Raw genomic sequence first — 23,640 nt, 5'->3', positions numbered from 1 at the left:
CGAAAACCTGCTGACCGTTTATCATGTGACCGCAGAAAACACAGAATTTCGTACAAAATAATTTCTTATTTTTAAAGCTAAAAGGGCTTAAAAGAATTTAAAGACCAAAGAGCATTGTAACAGTTGTATGCTCTGTTTCTTGAAGTATAATAATTGTTGTACAACCTTGTTCGATTTACTGAGGGGATTATTTCCCTTTTGGTTTTCCTGTGGTATTCCGAACTGCCCTTTCGCTGCCAGTCGCAAAATGGCGGATGCCCCACAAACTTTGCAAGAACAAGATGAGAATCTTGAACTTATTCCTAGTGTGGAAGACTTTGCAGCAATCGCCGACACTCTCTTAAAATACAATCTTCACCTCGCTGCCCTAGAGCTTCATACCGAACTTCTCGAATGTGGGGTGGAAATTCCGAAACTGCGGGATTTTTTCTCGAATCCTGGGAACTTTGAGCGCCAGTTTCCTGTTAGACCTCCGTCTCCCATTCGTGAGTATGCGGACTTTAAGCTCCCTGCGAGGGAGAAATAATTTATTGCTTTGGTGGATATGCTCTGTCTGTTACTGTGAAAGACCATTAGACATTTCTACACATGTGTTGATTATTTAAAACGAATTATCAAATTGTGGTTAAGTTGTCAATTCCTTCCTTCGAAATTGGGTTCCTGATTGTTTCTAACATTTTTTCCGCTTTGGCAACCCCCAAGGTTTTTTTCGTTGATCTTTTTAAGATAATTCTTTGCTTGCATGCAAGCGTTGATCTAGAGAGCTTTTTTTATCAATGATGTCTATGTAAGTATATTGTAGTGCTGAATGTGTGATGACAATTCTCTGATATGAATTGAACAGATATCGAACGCGTCTGATGATAATACTCTTCCAAGTCTTGCAAAATATTATGTCTTTTCCAGTTTTCTACACCTAGAGTTTTTGTAAGGCAAGCTTTAAATTCCTTGGTTACAGGATTTAATTTGATATCTATGATATTTTTAAATGAACATGACCGAGCAAAGGAGGTGTGCCTTTCCTTTTATTTTAGTACCGTATTTACTCGAATAATACCTCCCTCCAATAAGTGCTTTCCTTGAAGAAGCTGCCCCTTTGAACCAAAACTATAAATAAATAAGAGCATCCCTTGATGAATTGCCCTCCCCCCCCCTAGTAAATCTATTACTGTTCATATTTAAAATACAAAAAACACATTCTCCCACATTGGAGCTCATAGCCTCTGGACAAACAAAGAGGCAAATATTTAATGGATGAAAGTTTTTCCTCTTGAATAAGGGCTTCCCTCGAATAAGCGCCCCGTCTGAAAGCTGAAAAATGTAGTACCTGCTGTAAATATGGTTATAGTAGACATATAGACTATAGTAGACTATACTGGGGAGGAGGCCCAGGCTGTGAAGCCCCGAAAAGTGTGTGTTGGGAGAGGGGAGAGAAGGGGACAGCTGGGCTCTATCTTGAGAAAAGCACTTAAGATCATATTTTGCTAAGCAAAGTGTTTTTAAAAATTGCCAAAAAAGTTATGGTGTGTATGTGTTGGAGGGGGTAATGTAGCTGGTCTCCTCTTACTTGCAGTATACTGTGTGAAATAGCATCTAGGAGCGGTAAACTAAAATATTACTCTTGATCTTTTTTGTGACAATTACTGCATCAACTGCTGCTTGTTGTGGTGTTTATAGCAAGGACTTCAAGCATCAACACCATTGATTCCTTGGATGATTTTGCTCGTTTCTCTGATGACGGAGGCCGGGGAAGCAATGATGAAAGAATAGCAGGTAATCATGATTAGCTCAAAATTCCTCCTGACTGCACCAAAGACTACAAAGAAGCATTGGTCTGATGCCTTATTATAGGGAATTAACGCCACACTTGATCAAAATGAATTAAAAATAACTTGCAGTCAATTTATTTGTGTTTATTAAAGCAGAGTCTGATTTTTTTTGTTGTTGTTTACAGTTCTTGAGTTTGAGTTGAGAAAAGCCCAGGATACTATCAAAGCACTTAGAGGGTCTTTGACTGAAGTCGCAAGTAAGTAATAAACAATTTCCTTTCTCTAGATGTTTTGGTATTTTGTACAATGTCACATGCAGTAGTACAGTATTCTTTCATGGTTTGTTAGTAATGTACGGTAATGTTATTGGTTACTTAGATACAGACATATCTTCTCCTGCACGTAAAGGGCTTGGCTCAACAGAAGGACAAGACCAGTGTTCTAAAGAGGTAAAAGGACCTCACTTAAAATGAGAAATATGATAAGCCAGCACTGGCTTGAAGTCTTACACTGAATGCATTCCAATACTGTGAAGTGATTTTTCTTACTTTTCAAGGTGAAGCTCTTATCAAGTCCAAAACTTTTGACACATCACTCTATATTAAAAGGCATTTAACATTTAACCTCATCCCTCATCTTTCTAGCCTACGTGTAGCCGCTGATATCATCTCGTAGCGTCTTCGCAACATAGGCGATAATTGTGTTCCGTGACGTCATGGCTTTAGCAGGAAAACCTATAATTGTCTTTGATTGGCCACTCACTTAAAAAAAACTCTTGGGTATTATGATTGGCTCAGATCAGAAGTTGACATTATGGGTTCCCTCTGTTTCCGGTGTGAGTTTTATGGAGCGGTTCAAATATGGAGAAAAACACTTTGACTCTACCACCTATTCACAATAAATCTGTCCTTAGTTCAGCCTTAGAAGATGTGTCAACATTATTTGGGATAGAGAACCATACAAAGAACAAGAGAAGGCTATCTCTGTTTTACTGAACGATGATGTTGAAGTCTTTGCGAGCCTTCCTACTGGCTACGGAAAGTCTTTTATTTAACAAAAAATTCTGATATTTTACGTAGTTATTTTCCAAAGTTCTATCCAAAGAGACTAGGTTTTTACAACCAAATTTCTCCTTTTAAGCAGCAGATCACGGCAACTACTGCATATGTATGTCCTTGTGTTGTTTACACAGAAATCTAAATGCTCAAGTTTACTTCGAATGCTGAAAGTCGAGGAGTGCTTGCTATCCCCTAGATACCGTTCGCAATCTTTCTAAATTACCCTCTTACAAATAAGGCAGGTATTAGCAGAATTAAGACGAAGGAATGTGCACTTGGAAAGTAGCAGCATTATAGGGTGAAGTTGGATATTTGTTTTGCATGACGAAACCTCAACGTGTTTTGCACGCTGAATAAGAGAAAACCCATGCACAACTGTCAAAATTAATTTATTCAAATTTATTACTATTGCGTGACGGAACACGATTATCACCGCCCTTGCGTAGACGCTACGAGAGGATATTTTCGTGGGTTAGCGGCTACATGTAGGTTACAATCTTTCCCCTGATTTAACCATGCCTGTGTATTACACTTAGTCTTTGTTGCATTTGGACATACCACTTTCTTAAAATCACACATAAACAGAATTATCAAATTAGCAATTATTAATACTGTCATACTCATTATACCTATAGTGGACCATGGAGAATAAGCTCTCAAAGATGATTCTTTACATTTTTAGGAGCCAATCAAGCCACATGAAGTACGAGCTTTGGACTTCCTGGTCAATGAGTACCTACTGATCAACAATTACAGACTGACATCTGTAACATTTTCAGAGGAAAACACCAACCAGGTAGAAAGAAACTTAATGAAACTGTGGTGATTTGATGATGATGATGATTATATAGATGGAAGTGGTGGCGGTGGCGGCGGCGGCGGCGGTGGTGATGATGGTGATGGTGATGGTGATGGTGATGGTGATGGTGATGGTGATGGTGATGGTGATGGTGATGGTGATGGTGATGATGATGAGGAAGAGGGGGATGGTGATGATGATGATAATTTTGCTATGGTGTTCATGATGATAAAAATGATGATGATGGTGGTGGTGATGATAACAATGATGTTGGTGGTGATGATAACAATTATGATGATGTTGGTTGTGATGATAACAATGAAGATGATGTTGGCGGTGATGATAAAAATAATGATGTTGGTGGTGATGATTAAAATGATGATGATGTTGGTCGTGATAATAACAATGATGATGTTGTGGTGATGATAACAATAATGATGTTGGTAGTGATTATAACAATTATGATGTTGTTGGTGATGATAACAAATGATGGTGGTGATGGTGTTCATAATGAAGATATCATTGGTGGTGGTGGTCATGATGATGGTGATAATGATAACTTTTTGGCTGCAGCAATGATGATGATGATGCAGTGATAGTAATTATTATATGGTTGGTAAATGAAGATAATAAGGAAGGCAGATTGTATTTGTGGTGGTAAAAATGATAACAATGATCTTATAATTATAATAATGCCTATCATTGCCACTGATATATCATCTTTGTACCTGAATACAAGATAAAATCCGTAAGATTGGAACGTTAATATCTTCCAGGACTTCGATGACTGGGATGACGTTGGCTTGAACATACCCAAGCCTCCTGACCTCCTCCATCTATACCGCGACTATGGTCACCACACGGTCCCTGAGGTGGTGCTAGTCCTACAGTCTGTACGTGAGGAGAAGGTCAAACTCGAAGAGGAGGTGGTCCGGCTAAATGCAGAGTGCAAGAGATTGAGGGAAGAAGTTGGTGAACTTAAGTTTGATAACCAAACCCTTGTGCAAAACATGGAGAAAGTGGAACGGTATGGAAGGTGCTTTGCATCCTTGATTTTTTATGAACTTGTGGCCTTGCTGAGCTCTGTGGTCACACATTTAAACAGCAGACTAATGAACATAAATTCAGCTTATGATATCTTCTAATCTTTCCCTCATCTCTGTGATATCAGGGATTTCCAGCAGGCTTCCTCACCTATCCGTGCTGTCAGCCCAACAAGATCTGACCAATCAGATAATAGGACAATCACTCCTATCAAAGGTGGATCTGACCAGACTGACTTAAGTATAACTGATCAGTCCATTCAAGATCTTCCTGAGATAAGCATTTCTCTTTTGGAGAGTGAGAATGGAGGAGTAGAAGAAGAGGATGAAAGAGAGGAGGACAGAGGAAACTGTGAAGCACAGGGTGATGTGGAGGAGAACGCTCCAGTTGACGTTGAAATCAAATACTCTTGCCTGGAATCAGGAGATCAGATTGAGCAAAAGGTAAAAAAAAAGTAAAGTAAAAAAGTATGCAATGCGCCCACCTTGCATCTCTATAAGCTGTTACCTATTAAAGCCACATTGTCACGAGTTTACTTCCGGAGGTCCGACGGAAACCTCAACCGTTAAAAGACAAAAGAATCTATTAGAATTTGAGATATTTAACAGGCAATCCGCTCTAAATTATCGATCACATCCTCGAAGAAACTTCCAATAGACACCCTGCTTTCAATATTTTTTTTTCGCGTTTTCCTTTAAAAATAATTGGAGATTGTTATGTAATCGACCGGAAGTAAACTGGTCGCAATGCGGCTTTAATCTTATAGGATAGGCAGAGATAGCATGACAGACGTACATAAGAAAACAAGTTACTGTCGATTGGACATTATGCACCAAGTAATGCGTGGTATGATTGTATTCTGTTAGATGGATGTATGATCCCAGTAAACAACTGCATAAACCACTTGAGCTGGTAACACTGTGTCCTGGAGTTTTTAAAGTTGAATTCTAACCAGCAGCCATTTTATTTACTTGCCAGAATAAAACAAATAATACTGATAAAAAGACGCTTCCAATTTATAGGTAAGCTGGTTTTCTAGTTCTGTTTACATATATTTGTAAGGTCACATTTATTTTCCTTAATACTTGGAATACTTATTTCACTTTTGTTTGTTGGGCTAGTTCAACAAGGAAGACATCTCCTGCCTTCAGAGAAGCACTTCGTTCTACATCTCACATCAACCTAGATAACAGACTTGCAGGGGAGGTAAGAGAAATCATGGGTGTTGTGTTACACGTAATTTTCTAAACTCTTCATCATCGACTCAATTTAAAATGCTATTTGCTATCTTGTACACACCAGCTCACTCCCTTCTGTCACCAATAATACTTCTAGTTCAAAAATTTGAAAAACATGTTTATGATAGCTCTTTTCCATTCTATTCAGCCATAAGTTCACTTCACATTAGGAAATCTGACTCGCTAAGTAAATTGAAATCATCTAATATTTGCAATATTTGATATAGTTTGTGTGTTATTATTATATATAGATATTAGTTATATACATGTAAAATAGAAAACAAGTTCAATGGAATAAAACTAGGATATGCTATTGTTGTTATTATTCTAAAAAAAATGTATTCTCCTATGTCTATGTTCCCTGACTAACCAAAATGTCCATCAAAATCTTCCATCCATCTGTAGGTATCCCAACTTTGTGAGACAAGTGATGACCTGGTACTGATCCTTGCACGCTGCTTGCCACACATTGTGCCAAATGTGTTACTGAACAAGAGAGAGGAGTTAATACCTGTTATAATTTGCACTGCCATCCATCACCCACACGCCAAGGACAGAGATAATCTGCTACACATGCTATTCAACCTCATCAAGCGACCAGATGAAGAACAAAGGTATGTTCACTCATGCTCTTCAACCTCATCAAGCGACCAGATGGAGAAGTATGTAAGCCTTATAGGCTCACTCCATTGTAGCAAGAGGAACAAATATCTGCAGACCTTATAAATTCAACTATGTAACTATCTTCTGATGCCAGTCACTCTCTTGTTTACAGACAGATGATTATGAATGGATGTGCTGCCTTTGCACAAGTGGTGGAGCCGACTCGAGTCGAAGCAGAACTTTTACCCCAATGGTGGGAACAGGTAGATGTCACTTCCTTCAACAAATATACGATTCTTTAATGATGAAAGACACAAAATATACTGTACATTTTTAGCACATGTGCTGTAGGGGCATTCACAAAGTGAAGCTGACTCGCCGAATCAAGTCGAAGCTAATGCTGGATTATATTAATGATAATAGGTGCATATTACATTCATGTTTCTTTAGTTACCCGATGGGTTCCATGCATCATGGGTCGAAGGGGCATCTGCATGGTCGAAAAATAATTATTCTAAGATGCTCAGAAACAGTCAACAGGTTTATTAAATACAATGTTGCGCCTGAACATTGAAAATAGTACTTTTAGGTTTTGCTATAGGCTATACGTTTACTCGTACAATGAAATTAATAAATAGAGTAAACCAACTTTAATTTTCCTATACAATCCATTTCACGGAAAACTGGGTTTGCTTTACTTGGATGAAGTAAAGAGTTTACACTTTTTTGTTACAAACTCTGTCTTTTTTATTGTTTTTTTTTTTTTAAAGTACATGCGTGTCAAGCCCTTCAAAGTATTGTCTAGTCAACCTCAAAGCACTTTCGTGTTGTTTTTTTATTGGCTTTGGAATAGTCAAAACATTTTACTTATATGGTGGGCTTGTTGCTGTTTTTGTTATTCATTTTATTTACCTATTGATGTAAAACGTTCATGTAAATCTTTATCTCTTCTCCTCACTTCGTGCTTATTGTTTTAGATAACTCACAAGTATCACGAGAGAAGATTGCTAGTGGCTGAGGCATGCGGTGTTCTCTCCCCTTACTTACCGGTAAGAGCTTGTACTAGTTGGCTTGGATTTATATGGTTTATTCAACTTATTTGTAAGTAAGGAGTAAAGATTTCTATTGGCTCTTGTCCAGCCTTAGACGTATGTTGTGTATAATGTATAATGACACCATCCATTCATCTGGTTCATATGTGTAAGATGTGTATTGATGTGTTATATGCCTTATTAGGACACCATCCATTCGTCTGGTACATATGTGTAAGATGTGTATTGATGTGTTATATGCCTTATTAGGATACCATCCATTTGTCCCTTGTCTGGTTCATATATGTGTTTTGTGTATTGATGTGTTACAATATATGCCTTATTAGGACACCATCCGTTCGTCCCTTGTCTGGTCCATGTTGAGACAAATGTTGATGGATGATCGGAATGAGGAGGTCCGGGAGGCAGTTACCAAGAGCCTGGGTCTAGTCCTAGCTTACATGGAGAACTCAGACAAATACGACCAGGTGAGAGCCCTAACATTGTGCAGGGTGGAAGAGAATGTGAGGGAGTTAGGGTTAACAGAGAATTTAATCAAAGGGTTAGGGTTAACAAAGCATTTAATCAAAGGGTTAGGGTTAACAGAGCATTTAATCAAAGGGTTAGGGTTAACAGAGCATTTAATCAAAGGGTTAGGGTTAATAGAGAATTTAATTAGTTAGTAGTGCAGCAAAATGGTGCAGAATTGTTCAAATTAATAGTAGGGTTATGAAATTTGGCAGGGTGATAGATCTATGCACCACCAGTAATTCTAGATAGGATGCCACGCCCAAAAGCAAGTACGTCTAGTTTTATAGGGGTGGAATTGATTATCACAAAAATGAAGGAAACATACACTTAATGGTAATGTACGGGCCCAAACTTTTTCAGGTAGATAAAGGCTGATATTCCATATTATCGTTACAAGGGCAACACTTTCAGTGTTATAGAGATGCAATTACTACGATAAAAATGAATATAAAACACACTAAATGTGCTAGTTAATGATTTTACTTCTGTATATGGATTAACATCTATGCCATGAACAGTTTTTGATGGGATGCCACGCCCAAGTTTGGGTACTTACAGTTTTACAGGCATGTTTCATTAAGCAAACGATTTTTCATATGGCGAGGATGGAAAACATTTTAACGGAGCTTTGTCACCGGGGATCTGTTTATTAACAATAGTTTATGATACATAACAAGTTTTGCCTTAATCCACCCAAGCAAACCTTCGATTTCACGTGACCCAGAAAATCCAAAATGGCTGCCAATCCAAGACCGTCTCGTCCAGCTCCAGTGTTTGTACTGGACAGGGAAACCGGTTACCAAAGGTTAAATTCTCTACTGAAATGTAACAGCAGTGACGATATTTAAACAATGGGCTGCCTAGTTGAGGCAACATCATGTTCCGATGGGACTTGAAATACGCTGTCTTTTCCTTGTTAATGATCTATTGCCATATATGGGATTCCTTCTAGGCGCACGAGCTGCTGATGATCACGCTAAATGACGCCACTGATCACGTGGTTCGCGCCGCACAGCACGTGTTACTCCCCGCCCTCGCTGATTGGAGCATGGACCTAAACAAGCTCGAGTCTCATCTCGCGCCTTCACTACTCCAAAGCATCAACAAATCGCTTGATGTGAGTACCACGAGAGGCCAGTAAAGTTTGTAGATTACACTTGCTGGATAATTTTGTTTCGCTCTTGTTTTGATTTGTTTTTTGAATTCGCTCATTTGTCAAATATGTTTCCTTGCATTCTTTGATGCTTTAGAAATAGTCTGGAGCAGTTTTTATCGCATGATGGAACAAATTTCATAGTGATTCAAGCGGATTCAGTTCGCTACTATAATAATTGTCTCATGTGAATTAGGTTTTATGGCCTACGAAATCACGCGTCACCTAGGGCGGTAGGAACAGAGTTTGTTAGGCTAACTTCTTATAATAAACTACGAATTTTAAACGCAGAGAGCGCGTCGCAAACAAGGCACATTTCAGCCAAATTCGTGGTTATTATCAGTGTTTAACCTAACGAACACTGTTCTCACCGCCCTTATGTCACCAAATCGTTGTAATTGCGTTTGAAAGTCCGTTTCTCCTTTAGGATCTTGATCAAGTTATGAATGTTGAAGAGCAAGGCGTGGCGGATGAAGACGCCAGCCTGACGCTAGACGTGGTCCGTAGCCGAGTGGCCAGATACATCAAGGTCTTCACGTCGCTTGTCCCTGCTCTATTCGCTTATGTATTACGCTCAGGTAAGACCTCTACATCCCGACCACCTTACTCTCCTTACGATTTTCGATTATATATTACGCTCAGGTAAGACCTCTACATCCCGACCACCTTACTCTCCTTACGATTTTCGATTATATATTACGCTCAGGTAAGACCTCTTTATCCCGACCACCTTACTCTCCTTACGATTTTCGCTTATATATTACGCTCAGGTAAGACCTCTACATCCCGACCACCATAATCTCTTACGATTTTCACTTATATATTACGCTCAGGTAAGACCTCCATATACTGACCACCTTAAATTTCTTACATTCTATGCCTACGTATGACGCTAAGTTTTTACTTAAAATACCTCTACATCCCGACCACCTTACTCTCCTTACGATTTTCGCTTATATATTACGCTCAGGTAAGACCTCCATATACTGACCACCTTAAATTTCTTACATTCTATGCCTACGTATGACGCTCAGTTTTTACATAAAATACCTCTACATCCCAACCACCATTATTTTCTTTACGATTTTCGCTTATATATTACGCTCAGGTAAGACCTCCATATACTGACCACCTTAAATTTCTTACATTTTATGCCTACGTATGACGCTCAGTTTTTACTTAAAAGACCTCTACATCCCGACCACCTTACTCTCCTTACGATTTTCGCTTATAAGTAACGCTTAGGTAAGACCTTTACATCCCGACCACCGTAATCTCCTTACGATTTTCGCTTATATACTACGCTCAGGTAAGACCTCCATATACCGACCACCTTACTTTTCTTACATTCTATGCCTACGTATGACGCTCAGTTATAACTTAAAAGACCTCTATATCCAGACCACCTTACTCTCCTTACGATTTTCGCTTATAGATAACGCTCAGGTAAGACCTCTACATCCCGACCACCATTATTTTCTTTACGATTTTCGCTTATTTATTACGCACAGGTAAGACCTCCGTATACTGACCACCTTACTTTCCTTACACTCTATGCCGAAGTATGACGCTCAGGTGAAGCCTCTATTTACCGACCATTTTATTCTTTACAATCTGACGCCTAAATATTACGCTGAGAAGAGAACTCTATATATTGACCACCTTCACTCTATGCCTTAATGTAACGTCCAGGCAAGACCTTAAAATACCGACCACCTACACTTTATGCCTTAATGTAACGTCCAGGCAAGACCTTTATATACCGACCACCTACACTCTTAGCCTTAATGTAACGTCCACGCAAGACCTTTATATACCGACCACCTTCACTCTATGCCTTAATGTAACGTCCAGGCAAGACCTTTATATACCGACCACCTTCACTCTATGCCTTAATGTAACGTCCAGGCAAGACCTTTATATACCGACCACCTACACTCTATGCCTTAATGTAACGTCCAGGCAAGACCTTTATATACCGACCACCTACACTCTATGCCTTAATGTAACGTCCAGGCAAGACCTTTATATACCGACCACCTTCACTCTATGCCTTAATGTAACGTCCAGGCAAGACCTTTATATACCGACCACCTTCACTCTATGCCTTAATGTAACGTCCAGGCAAGACCTTTATATACCGACCACCTACACTTTATGCCTTAATGTAACGTCAAGGCAAGACCTTTATATACCGACCACCTACACTTTATGCCTTAATGTAACGTCCAGGCAAGACCTTTATATACCGACCACCTTCACTCTATGCCTTAATGTAACGTCCAGGCAAGACCTTTATATACCGACCACCTTCACTCTATGCCTTAATGTAACGTCCAGGCAAGACCTTTATATACCGACCACCTTCACTCTATGCCTTAATGTAACGTCCAGGCAAGACCTTTATATACCGACCACCTATACTCTATGCCTTAATGTAACGTCCAGGCAAGACCTTTATATACCGACCACCTTCACTCTATGCCTTAATGTAACGTCCAGGCAAGACCTTTATATACCGACCACCTTCACTCTATGCCTTAATGTAACGTCCAGGCAAGACCTTTATATACCGACCACCTACACTCTATGCCTTAATGTAACGTCCAGGCAAGACCTTTATATACCGACCACCTTCACTCTATGCCTTAATGTAACGTCCAGGCAAGACCTTTATATACCGACCACCTACACGCTATGCCTTTATGTAACATCCAGACAAGACCTTCATATACTGACCACCTTTTTTTACTCTCCATAAAATCCACCTTCGTGTTATGCTTAGGTACGGTAAAACCCCTATTTTGCTTGTTTTCTGTCTGATTTTCTTATTCCATTTAGTCTTATCAGATTCCCATATTGCTACGCAGATTCCTATATTGGGCGCTTTACGGCTCTATATTTCTAATTCACACGGTAAACTGGTTAAAACCACACGGCTTATCATGTCAAACGGCACTTCCACTCAATTATCTAGAAATATCTGCATTTCTTATTTTTTTTTTTTTTATTGCAGCTGCATTCGCAAAAAGGATAGAAGATGTCCAAGCATACAAGGTTGCCGGTTAGTAGTTAGTTAGTTGCCGGCTGACATTACTATCACATTTTAGGATAAATCCACTCACATAATATCACGAATCTCGCAATCTGATTGGCTTCCGTACTTTTTATCTATTGAGCCATAGATAGTAATTAGCGAAAAGGCGGCGACAAAAGCGGTTATTTATTACTGAGAATTATTAAAATCGCCATTTATTTGAAGGTAGTATGTGAGTGGATTAATACTTAAACTGCTCACGTTATTTTTTTCTATTAGTCAAATAGTCAACTCGGCGCCGCCTGGTTGACTATCTATTGACTTGAACTCGAACTAAATTCAAGATGACTGGTCATGATCCAAAAAGTACAGTCTGTACAGCCGTGGTTTATTCAATTAATTCAAGATCGAAATGGAGGTATACGGGAGCATGACAATAAAGTGGAAGCTTGTATTAGTAAAACCCTGACACTTATTTTGATGAAATAGTCATGAGAAAAACGAGCTTATATTAATCTGGGCTCCCTGTGGAACGAGTCGCCATCTTGAAAGCAAAATCTCCCCTCCCTCGGGACCCTACGGTTACTACGAATACGCTCCTGCTTTTCTTTGTAGTGGATGAGGACCGCTTTCTGCCCGCCCCCTCCCCCCTCCAGCAGATGGATGTAATCATTGGTAGTGATCAGCTTCTCGCGCTCCTTGTGCGCCGATTCGACAAATACGTCACATCCGACCGATTTGCATCATGGGAGTCTCTGTCGTGGTTACAATACGAATGGTACGTTTTATTTAATAGCACGCTTAGATCCAGAGAAATAGCTTATGATTTTATTTTTATTTTTTTTTTTTTTTATTTCTTAGCATTCCGAAGCTGTGTGACATCGCTGGTAAGGACGCCTACATTCAGCTCCTTTTACAGGATTTTTGGGCCTTTTAATCTATATTTTCATATTTAGCTTCCTTGAAGTACGTAGATGTTTTTAGCTAATAACTCGATCCACCTTACAAATCAGCCACTATATTAGATTTGACGCTACTTGTGGTCCTATACAGCAGAATGGGTGGAATGGCCTTCATTCCATTCCGGAATGGGACGCGGGATGAACGAACGCGAGCTTTTTCTATTCTAATCATTCTCATTCCGGAATCACGAGTTAAAAAAAACGTGCCCTTAGAATACCTCAGTTACCTGACAATCGTACTTTAAAAATGGATGCTTTGTGTAACTCTGTGTTATGCGAGAGTGGCGTGATTGTCACTTTTGATCGTTGTAGGCCGAGTGCACAGTTCGCTGGTCGAGTGCGTTCAGCATCTGATGGTCCTCTATCGCACGATTTGTTATACATTCGGTCGCTCCTACATTCACAGCAAGGTAAACAATTTCTTCGCGGCCACGGTAGCGTGCGTCACACTTTAAACAAGGACCCGCACTATAAAAGTGCTTAGCTCCGCCCTCTTTCGGATGAATAAAATTAAAACTTCAAGATGACAACACGCGGAACATTGCATTGGTGGGGAGGCTTTTTAGTTATGTTATCGTGAGCAATTTGAACTAATTTCTAGTGCACATTCCTGCTCTTTTGGTGGGTTATTCACTGTTAGTAGTCAAGAGAAAATAAACCGAGCAAACGAGAAGAAAAGCGCTTCAAAAGTTGAGTTTGGGTTTCGCTCCTCGTGGGCAAACAAGACACGCTTGACTGGACTCCGGAGCTCCGCACCGCGTTGCAGTTTACTGACAACTGAGCATTTCGTGGACCTGGTCCAGGCCTTTTTATAGTGCGGGTTCTTGTTTATTTAAAAAATATCTTTGACATCAGAAATCATTGGCTCATTTGGAGAGGGGGATTTAAAAATTAAAATGTAATACTATGAAGGGGAAATGTATTACTATAGGGAAATGTATTACTATGGAGGGGTAATGTATTACTATGAAGGAGAGATGTATTACTATGAAGGGGAAATGTATTACTATAAAGGGGAATGTATTACTATGGAGGAGAAATGTATTGCTATGAAGGGGAAATGTATTACTATGAAGGGGAAATGTATTACTATGAAGGGGGTCACACTTAAAGGGGCTTGAGTCACGCAAAGGGGCTAAAGGTCCCCAGTCCACCACCCATCTGAGCGGCCAATTACAACGATAACAGAATCTCGAGTGAAGTGTGCTAGACGACCTTTTTTTTTCAGCCTGTTATCTGGTCAACCCATGCCCTTATAGCTCACAAATATTTGTTTTCGTTTCTCCTCAGTTAAAGTCCCATTTCATAAACAGACTTAATGTATTACCAGCTGCGTCCGGTAAGAAATGTGTTCAAAGTGCAAGGTCCGTGATCTCATCCTCATGTGAGACTCATTCGTGTGTTCTTGCTGTGTTCTAGTGGAAGGAGATGACGTGAAACGAGAAGAGTTGTTGTCCTCCGCTTGTATTCCCGTTTTACTGGTTGGTGTGCTGGGATGTTTTGAAGAGGTAAGAACCTCTTTCTTGGAATCTCAATGAATTAATTTGCATCGATAAAACATGCTTGTGCATTATTCAAACTATTCAACTAGGTAAGGGCGTACAGACCCGTACCCAGGGGGGTACAGACCCGTACCCAGGGGGGGTGCAGGCCCGTACCCAGGGGCGTACAGACCCGTACCCAGGGGGGTGCAGGCCCGTACCCAGGGGGGGTGCAGGGGGTGTTCAGATTTTTATCAAAGAATCTCCCCCCCCCAAAAAAAAAAAAATAAAAAATAAAAAATAGGTCCACTTTTTCAGATTCCGAAATAGAAATCCTGGGTACGGGCCAGTTGCCACAAAAGAAACACTTAGAAAAAGCTTTAGTGATATAGATTACCTGTTCTAAAACCTAACCTATGCTCATATCTCGTAAGAGAAATATTGTCGGGCAACCACACTTGGAGAATGTCATGTAGGTGTCAAGGGGGGGTGCATAAATATTCATGTGAGGTGTGACGTCGATGACGCCATTAAAACGAAAATACTCATATCTCGTGATAGAAACATCGTCAGGCAACCACACTTCGATGTCGTCACACCTCACGTGACTATTTATGCACCCCCTTGACATCTTCATGACATAATCCAAGTAATAATATTATTATATAATATTATATAAAAATATATACGCAATAATATTTGCGTACTTGTTAGCAGGCTCAGTGTGTGATATTAGCCCTGAGGTGAATACGCCCTAGTGATGTATTTGCGTATATGTTAGCAGGCTCAGTGTGTGATATTAGTCCTTCATTTTGTTTCAGGAGGAGGATAGAGCTCAGTTGGCTGATATGTTGAAAGACTTGATTATCATCCTCGCAAAAAACAGCATTCAGCCGCACGGGCCAGTTATAATCTACCAGGAACTCAGGTGATTAGTATAGATTTGACTCTGCCCTTTCCGTTCCCAGTCCTACTCCTTCTATTAGCACAGGCACCCCGATGTCTCACCCTTGAATGCATTTGTTTCTTCAGTGCGCATGCGTCATTCCATCAACTGCTGATCGGTGTATTGTGGGAGATTGTCGTTTATCAGGACCCGGATGTCCGTAGCTCTGCGGGAGCGCTGTTTATGGTGCGTGACGATAACAATGACGTTGTGTGACACGTGTAACTTATTATAGCACTTACATTTTCTATGATGCATTTACCTTTTATTTGAATCGAGAGATGTGGAGAAAGTTGATAAAACGCGAAGGTCACGAATCGAGGTTAATAGTAAACAAGTAAGCCATAGTAACTTTTGTCCTGTTGCGTTTATAAAATAATGAAAGGTCCACTGTTATTAGAACTTCGCGTTTACAACAATTTGGAGCGCCAATATTATCATTGTATCTTTGCAATTCAGGTTTTAATCAAAGGCGTTGATATCGACACAATCAGTAGACACGTTCTCCCAGCTCTGGTTACGCTTGCGTCTGATTCACACATGTAAGTTAGCTCCCAGTCTCATTACTCTTTGTTCGCTCTTAAATCTGATTCACACATGTTGGTCCGCTCCAAGTCTAATTTCATTACTCTTGTTCAATCTAAGTCTGATTCATACATGTAAGTCCGATTTCAGTCCCTCTATTATAGAGGTTAAAACTTAGTTTAAAAAAAGGTTAAAACTTTAACTTAAAACTTCCTGTTTACTCTGGTCTCACATGTTAGTCCGCTTCCAGTCTCTCTATTAAACTTTCTTTTCACTCTTAAATCTGATTCACACATTAAAAATCCGCTTCTAACACTTATCACAGAACCCCTTGTCTGCCCAACACTCCTTTATTTTTCCTGCACCTGTTTATTTTCTCTCCTTTTATTTACTTGGTTGAAGTCGGCTACTTTCTTTCGCTTATTACCCATCATCCATAATATGTCAATTTTGTTTCTTTCATTGAAGTCATTCTTTTGATCTTTAGGTCGGTCAGGGCCGCCTCTATACCTGCTTTTGGAGCTATCGTCGAAAATGTTACCGATAAAACAGTGAGTAGCAGGAGCATTATTGCGTCCTTGTTGCAATGGCTTTATTTTTGTTTTCGTTATAATGTCATGTCATCGTATAGACCTTTCCGCGGCTAGTGATACGATACTTGGGAGGCCTGTGTCTTGTACCAAAGAGAGGCTCAAATGTGCGTGCGCGTTTTTTCTTCCCAACAAAAACAAGTAAACAACAGAACACACAAGACAGCAACATTTCAAAACATTCATTTCATTCTTTTTTATTTAATACTCTACAACTTTCCGGCCAAAACATCCCCGTTCGAGCCTCTCTTTGGTTTTAAAACCACACGCCTCCAAATTATTGTAATTTTAAGCGCGAAGCAGGTCTATTAATTTACTAATTTTTCTATGTTTTTGTGTTCAGATTCTAGAGAAGGTTTACGTACAATTCCAGTCATTCTTGGAGGACCCTCAGTACAAGAACCAGCATGAGCTCCAAGTCACAATGATAAGGACTTTCGCCAAGGTCGGCCCTCACTCGGAACCGCACTTCAGGGACGAAGGTAAGGTCGGGCCTCACTCGGAACTACGATACAGGGACGAAAGTAAGGTCGGCCCTTAATCGGAACTACGGTAAAGGGACGAAGGTGAGGTCGGGCCTCACTCGGAACCGCACTTCAGTGACGAAGGTAAGGACGGGACTCACTTGGAACCCCACTTCAGGGACAAAGGTAAGGTCGGACCTCACTCGGAACTACGATACAGACACGAAGGTAAGGTCGGGCCTCATTCGGAACCGCACTTCAGGGACGAAGGTAAGGTCGGGCCTCACTCGGAACTACGATACAGGGACGAAAGTAAGGTCGGCCCTTAATCGGAACTACGGTTAAGGGAGGATGGTGAGGTCGGGCCTCACTTGGAATCTCACTTCAGGGACGAAGGTAAGGTCGAGCCTTACTCGGAACTACGATACAGGGACGAAGGTAAGATTGGGCCTCACTTGGAACCACACTTTAGGGAAGAATGTAAGGTCGGACGCCACTCGCAACCGCACTTAAGGACGAAGTAAGATCGGGCCTCACTTGGAACTACGATACAAGGACAAAGGTAAGATCGGGCGTCACTCGGAACTACGATACAGGGACGAAGGTAAGGTCGGGCGTCACTCGGAACCGCACTTTAGGACGAAGGTAAGGTCGTGCATCTTTCTGAATAGCACTTAAGAGATTCTATTTAAGAAAGGAAGGCGAAACTCAGTCTTATACCCACTCACAAGCCAAGATCTAAACACAACAGCTTGTTGCTATATCAATGATCAAATAATAAAATATTTGTTTCATTGTAGTGCTCCTCCCCCGTTTGGCAGTAATGGCGTCCATCAATAATTACTCCCAGGACGAGGACCTGCGCCGAGAGATCGTCCTCGAGCTTTTTGAAGCCTACGTCTCCATTTGCTGTTGCTGTATCCTTTACTATGTTTACTAATATGATGAGATACTTATCTCAATTTTACCCTAAAAACCACTGACGTCATCAAGATCCTAAAAGATGTCAATCTTATTATAATACCCTTGAAATATCAGCATAATTTTCCTGGGCGTGGTATTTGTCAGTAATCCTTTTAACCAGTTAGTTTTTGTTGGGTTCATGACTCAGTATTAAACCAGTTAGTTTATGTAGGGTTCATGACTCAGTATTTACCCAGTTGGTTTGTGTAGGGTTCATGACTCAGTATTTAACCGGTTATTTTATGTAGGGTTCATGACTCAGTATTTAACCGGGTTAGTTTATGTAGGGTTCATGACTCAGTATTTAACCGGGTTAGTTTGTGTTGGGTTCATGACTCAGTATTTAACGGGGTAAGTTTATGTAGGGTTCATTACCGTATTTGCGATAAATCGGGCCCCTTGTCTCTGTCTGTATGGTTTCCCTTAGCCTGGCGTAGTCATATCAGCTGAGGTCCTCAATGCCCATGTCCTTCCTGGAATTCGATGGGTGAGAAAAGATATCGCGGATATCGCCCCCGCATACGAGGTGAGGAGTTAGAGAAGATTTTATCTGTGTAGAAATGACTGAAAAATACTCAATACAAGATGCCCAAATAGTCGTGATCGTAAACCAAAAGATTAAATACAAAGTCTGCCCTGAAAAAGTCTTATTAAAGACGAAAATTTGAATACCAGTTTTTGGTGCATTACAAAATACTGAATGTATAATTAGCGCGCGTGCGAGTGTAGCAATTTTGCTAGAAGCTTCCACGATCTTTCATCGGCTTTGCTTAAGGCTGTTTTTTTATCTTCTCTTATAAAAGTGAAAAATTTAAAATAAATCATGTCGATACGAGACTTTGCTTTGTTCTTTAGGAAGCCGTTGGCGTGCTCTTACAAGAGTGTGAAGCCAAACTTCATCAGAAGCCTTTCTTAGAGTAAGTCATATGCTTGTACTTACCTTACTCTCCTTCTCTTTCTCCCCCTCCTCCTAATCCCTCCTCCTCCTCCTCCTTTTTCTCTCAGCTACCAATCCTTACCCTTCTCCTCTTCCTCCTTCTCCCTCCTCCTTCTCCCCTTCTCCCTCCTCCTCCTTCTCCCTCCTCCTCCTTCTCCCTCCTCCTCCTTCTCCCTCCTCCTCCTTCTCCCTCCTCCTCCTTCTCCCTCCTTCTTCTCCCACCTACCAATCCTCCAATCCTTACCCTTCTCCTCTTCCTCGTTCTCCCTCCTCCTCCTTCTCCCTCCTCCTCCTTCTCCCTCCTCCTACCAATCCTTACCCTCCTTACCCTCTTCCTCCTTCTCCTCCTTCTTCTCCTTCTCCCTCCTCCTCCTTCTCCCTCCTCCTTCTCCCACCTACCAATCCTTACCCTCCTTACCCTCTTCCTCCGTCTCCTCCTTCTCTCTCCTCCTCCTCCTCCTTCTCCCACCTACCAATCCTTACCCTTCTCCTCTTCCTCGTTCTCCCTCCTCCTCCTTCTCCCTCCTCCTTCTCCCACCTACTCATCCTTAACCTTCTTCTCCTCCTCCTCTATCTTCCTCCTATTCTCCTCCTCCCTCCTCCCTCCTTCTCATCCTTACCCTTCTCCTCATCCTTCTCCCTCGTCCTCCTTCTCCCTCCTCCTTCTTCCTCCTCCTTCTCCCTCCTCCTCCTTCTCTCTCCTCTGTCTCCCTCCTCCTTCTCCCTCCTCCTTCTCCCTCCTCCTTCTCCCTCCTCCTTCTCCCTCCTCCTTCTCCCTCCTCCTTCTCCCTCCTCCTTCTCCCTCCTCCTCCTCCTTCTCCCTCCTCCTCCTTCTCCCTCCTCCTCCTTCTCTCTCCTCCTCCTTCTCCCTCCTCCTTCTCCCTCCTCCTTCTCCCTCCTCCTTCTCCCTCCTCCTTCTCCCTCCTCCTCCTCCTTCTCCCTCCTCCTCCTTCTCTCTCCTCCTCCTTCTCTCTCCTCTGTCTCCCTCCTCCTTACCCTCTTCCTCCGTCTCCTCCTTCTCTCTCCTCCTCCTCCTCCTTCTCCCACCTACCAATCCTTACCCTTCTCCTCTTCCTCGTTCTCCCTCCTCCTCCTTCTCCCTCCTCCTCCTTCTCCCTCCTCCTTCTCCCACCTACCCATCCTTAACCTTCTTCTCCTCCTCCTCTATCTTCCTCCTATTCTCCTCCTCCCTCCTCCCTCCTTCTCATCCTTACCCTTCTCCTCATCCTTCTCCCTCGTCCTCCTTCTCCCTCCTCCTTCTCCCTCCTCCTCCTTCTCTCTCCTCTGTCTCCCTCCTCCTTCTCCCTCCTCCTTCTCCCTCCTCCTTCTCCCTCCTCCTTCTCCCTCCTCCTTCTCCCTCCTCCTTCTCCCTCCTCCTTCTCCCTCCTCCTTCTCCCTCCTCCTTCTCCCTCCTCCTTCTCTCTCCTCCTTCTTCCTCCTCCTTCTCCCTCCTCCTTCTCCCTCCTCCTTCTCCCTCCTCCTTCTCCCTCCTCCTTCTCTCTCCTCCTTCTTCCTCCTCCTTCTCCCTCCTCCTTCTCCCTCCTCCTTCTTCTCTCTCCTCTGTCTCCCTCCTCCTTACCCTCTTCCTCCGTCTCCTCCTTCTCTCTCCTCCTCCTCCTCCTTCTCCCACCTACCAATCCTTACCCTTCTCCTCTTCCTCGTTCTCCCTCCTCCTCCTTCTCCCTCCTCCTCCTTCTCCCTCCTCCTTCTCCCACCTACCCATCCTTAACCTTCTTCTCCTCCTCCTCTATCTTCCTCCTATTCTCCTCCTCCCTCCTCCCTCCTTCTCATCCTTACCCTTCTCCTCATCCTTCTCCCTCGTCCTCCTTCTCCCTCCTCCTTCTCCCTCCTCCTCCTTCTCTCTCCTCTGTCTCCCTCCTCCTTCTCCCTCCTCCTTCTCCCTCCTCCTTCTCCCTCCTCCTTCTCCCTCCTCCTTCTCCCTCCTCCTTCTCCCTCCTCCTTCTCCCTCCTCCTTCTCCCTCCTCCTTCTCTCTCCTCCTTCTTCCTCCTCCTTCTCCCTCCTCCTTCTCCCTCCTCCTTCTCCCTCCTCCTTCTCCCTCCTCCTTCTCTCTCCTCCTTCTTCCTCCTCCTTCTCCCTCCTCCTTCTCCCTCCTCCTTCTTCTCTCTCCTCTGTCTCCCTCCTCCTTCTCCCTCCTCCTCCTTCTGCTCCCACCTACCAATCCTTACTCTCCTTCTCCTCTTTCTCCTTCTCCCCCTATGTCTCCCTCCTCCTTCTCCCTCCTTCTTCTCCCTCCTTCCCATCCATACCCTTCTCCTCATCCTTCTCCCTCGTCCTCCTTCTCCCTCCTCCTTCTCCCATCTACCCATCCTTAACCTCCTCCTCCTCTCCCTCTTCCTTCTTCTCCCTCGTCCTCCTTCTCCCTCCTCCTTCTCCCATCTACCCATCCTTAACCTCCTCCTCCTCTCCCTCTTCCTTCTTCTCCCTCCTTCTTCTCCTCCTCATCCTTCTTTTTCTCTACTACTGCATCTTCTTTAATTATATTTCTTCTCATAGTGTACCGTCGTCTGCCCAATCATCGATAGGCCAAGACATAAAAAACACGTTCATGAGTGGCTTCCACAAACTTAAGGACTCGCAGCGACCCAAGATGACCGATATCTTCAAGCGCAAGGAGCGAACAGATTCGACCAACTCATCTTAATCTACAACTACAATTCTATATAGGTACGTTTGTTCGCCCAGCTCAAATCATCTGGTACATTCATTCTAAGGAAGAACCCAAAGTTTGATAAAAAATAATGAGGCATGTAATCTCGTGAACACTAAAAAAAAACGCACGTATCTGTGTGACACGGAAAAAACAGCGATACGGGAAAACAGTGATACGGGGAAACAGCGATACGGGGAAACAGCGATACGGGGAAACAGCGATACGGAAAAACTGTGATACGGGAAAACAGCGATACGGAAAAACAGTGATACGGGAAAACATTGATACGGGAAAACATTGATACGGGAAAACATTGATACGGGGAAACAGTGATACGGAAAAGCAATGAAATACGGGAAAACAGCGATACGTAAAAACAGTGACACGGAAAAAAGGACTAGATGTAAACCTAATAGTTGGTAGTAATAATAGTAATGGTAATAGTTGATAACAGTTGGTAGCCTTTTAATTTGATTAGATCTCTTTAACCTCTTAAACATATAAACTCCCATGAGTTTTCTTACAAGTAAATGGTATTTGGAGTATTATATTTTCAAGCCATGATTATTTGAGGAAGAATGAAAAAGTTTGCCATACAAAATTTCATCTTCATTTGCGTTATTTGCGGCTCATGAATAGTACTACGTTTGAAGTTAGCCCATAAAGCCCATTGGCATTATTCACCTGGAGGATGAAACTTGGGAAAAATGCGATTTTATATTGGAAAGATTTAATAAGAAGTTTTTGTCAGTTTATAGTGAAATATGGATATGTTATGGGTCGCATTTCAATTAATCTGTGGATTTAGTCTTTAAGGATTTAGTTGAATGTACAATATGTTTTTAACTGCATTTTATCTCTTCAAAGTTTTCCAGTAATACCAGTTTGAGCACTTTTTGTTTCTTTACTTTTGCATTTTTGTATACGAATGAGACTGACAATTACTTATTCTTTTGACTTCTACTTTCATACATTCAGATTAAATTTAGCGCAGAATAAATAGGTTGTGCCAAACGCATAGCGAAGATAGTGATTGAAAAAGGAAATTAAATGAATCAAAATTGAAAAAAAAATATATTTCATTTCTTTGTTGTAAATAAACGAAAAAAGACAGTATTTTCCTCTTTTTAGTTTTCTTTGTTTGTTTGATTGTAGGTGGCTGCCTGTATCGATGTTCATCTCATCTTCTCTCACCCCAAATTGTCCTTTCATGTCCTCGTACTATCCCTTGTAATAGAATGGGGAGAAGCTAGCATTACGTTGTTATTAATTCATTGCGAAGATATCGTCATGTAAATTCTCATTCATTAGTCACCAGTTGGTCATCAATAAAGTAGAGAGAAATTTTGAGTTGATCATCTTCAGGTAAAGGGACTAATTGGTTTAAAAAATGGAATGAATTTTTTTTTGCCCTACTGCTGTTGGTTTTACAGGGACGCCAAATTGGGAATCATCCTTTAAAATTAAATGGAAAGTAGGCTCCCTAAAGTCAAGTTTAAGCAAATGCCACGACAGAAAAATATAAGAAAAATATGTTTTCAGCATTTGTCAAGACCTCGCCTGATATTTATTTTATGATTTTTCCGCCAATAGAGTGATTATCTTTCAAAAGGCTTTTTCCAGTGATATTTATCAGTCAAATTCGATAGATTGAAAAAGAAGAAATGTGAGAATAATGATTTCTTTATCGTGATTTGTTCCAGTGTAATTTGAGATGAAATACTGTACTCTACGGCTTTTCATATTTCAAGTTAAACGGAGGTGATTAGCAGCTTACATGCCGAATCTTCTTTGATGATAAACACTAGGAAATTAGTGGAAGTGTCCCACGTTTTTG

At 41.6% G+C, this 23,640-nt stretch overlaps 1 protein-coding gene across 3 annotated transcripts; it reads left to right on the top strand.

Annotated features, from left to right (window-relative positions):
* The first annotated feature begins 90 nt into the window (after positions 1 to 90).
* Positions 91 to 23,153, top strand: LOC5505181 (RAB11-binding protein RELCH homolog). Of its 3 annotated transcripts, XM_048721206.1 has the most exons (31): positions 96 to 485; positions 1,678 to 1,773; positions 1,955 to 2,026; positions 2,148 to 2,218; positions 3,510 to 3,623; positions 4,403 to 4,653; positions 4,798 to 5,113; positions 5,649 to 5,692; positions 5,792 to 5,876; positions 6,314 to 6,522; positions 6,684 to 6,774; positions 7,489 to 7,560; positions 7,890 to 8,030; positions 9,026 to 9,190; positions 9,654 to 9,804; positions 12,243 to 12,290; positions 12,879 to 13,041; positions 13,125 to 13,150; positions 13,538 to 13,635; positions 14,516 to 14,564; positions 14,645 to 14,733; positions 15,528 to 15,634; positions 15,739 to 15,838; positions 16,112 to 16,194; positions 16,665 to 16,728; positions 17,111 to 17,249; positions 18,032 to 18,148; positions 18,632 to 18,720; positions 19,050 to 19,111; positions 21,647 to 21,817; positions 22,959 to 23,153. In XM_048721206.1, exons 1-30 carry the CDS (start codon positions 128 to 130, stop codon positions 21,792 to 21,794), a joined length of 3,618 nt encoding a protein of 1,205 aa, XP_048577163.1. In that variant the 5' UTR covers positions 96 to 127; the 3' UTR covers positions 21,795 to 21,817; positions 22,959 to 23,153. The 3 variants fall into 3 exon arrangements, 2 of the variants coding, with proteins under 2 accessions (XP_048577163.1, XP_048577164.1); XM_048721207.1 differs by lacking the exon at positions 22,959 to 23,153 and having other exon boundaries at positions 21,647 to 22,919; XR_004294050.2 differs by lacking the exons at positions 16,665 to 16,728; positions 17,111 to 17,249; positions 18,032 to 18,148; ... (2 more) ...; positions 21,647 to 21,817; positions 22,959 to 23,153 and having other exon boundaries at positions 91 to 485; positions 15,739 to 15,989.
* The last annotated feature ends 487 nt before the right edge of the window (positions 23,154 to 23,640 follow it).

The sequence above is a fragment of the Nematostella vectensis genome, chromosome 13 (genome assembly GCF_932526225.1).
Source record: "Nematostella vectensis chromosome 13, jaNemVect1.1, whole genome shotgun sequence".
In the NCBI taxonomy this organism is placed as follows: Eukaryota; Metazoa; Cnidaria; class Anthozoa; order Actiniaria; family Edwardsiidae; genus Nematostella; species Nematostella vectensis.
This window is presented reverse-complemented; position numbering and strand designations above follow the sequence as displayed.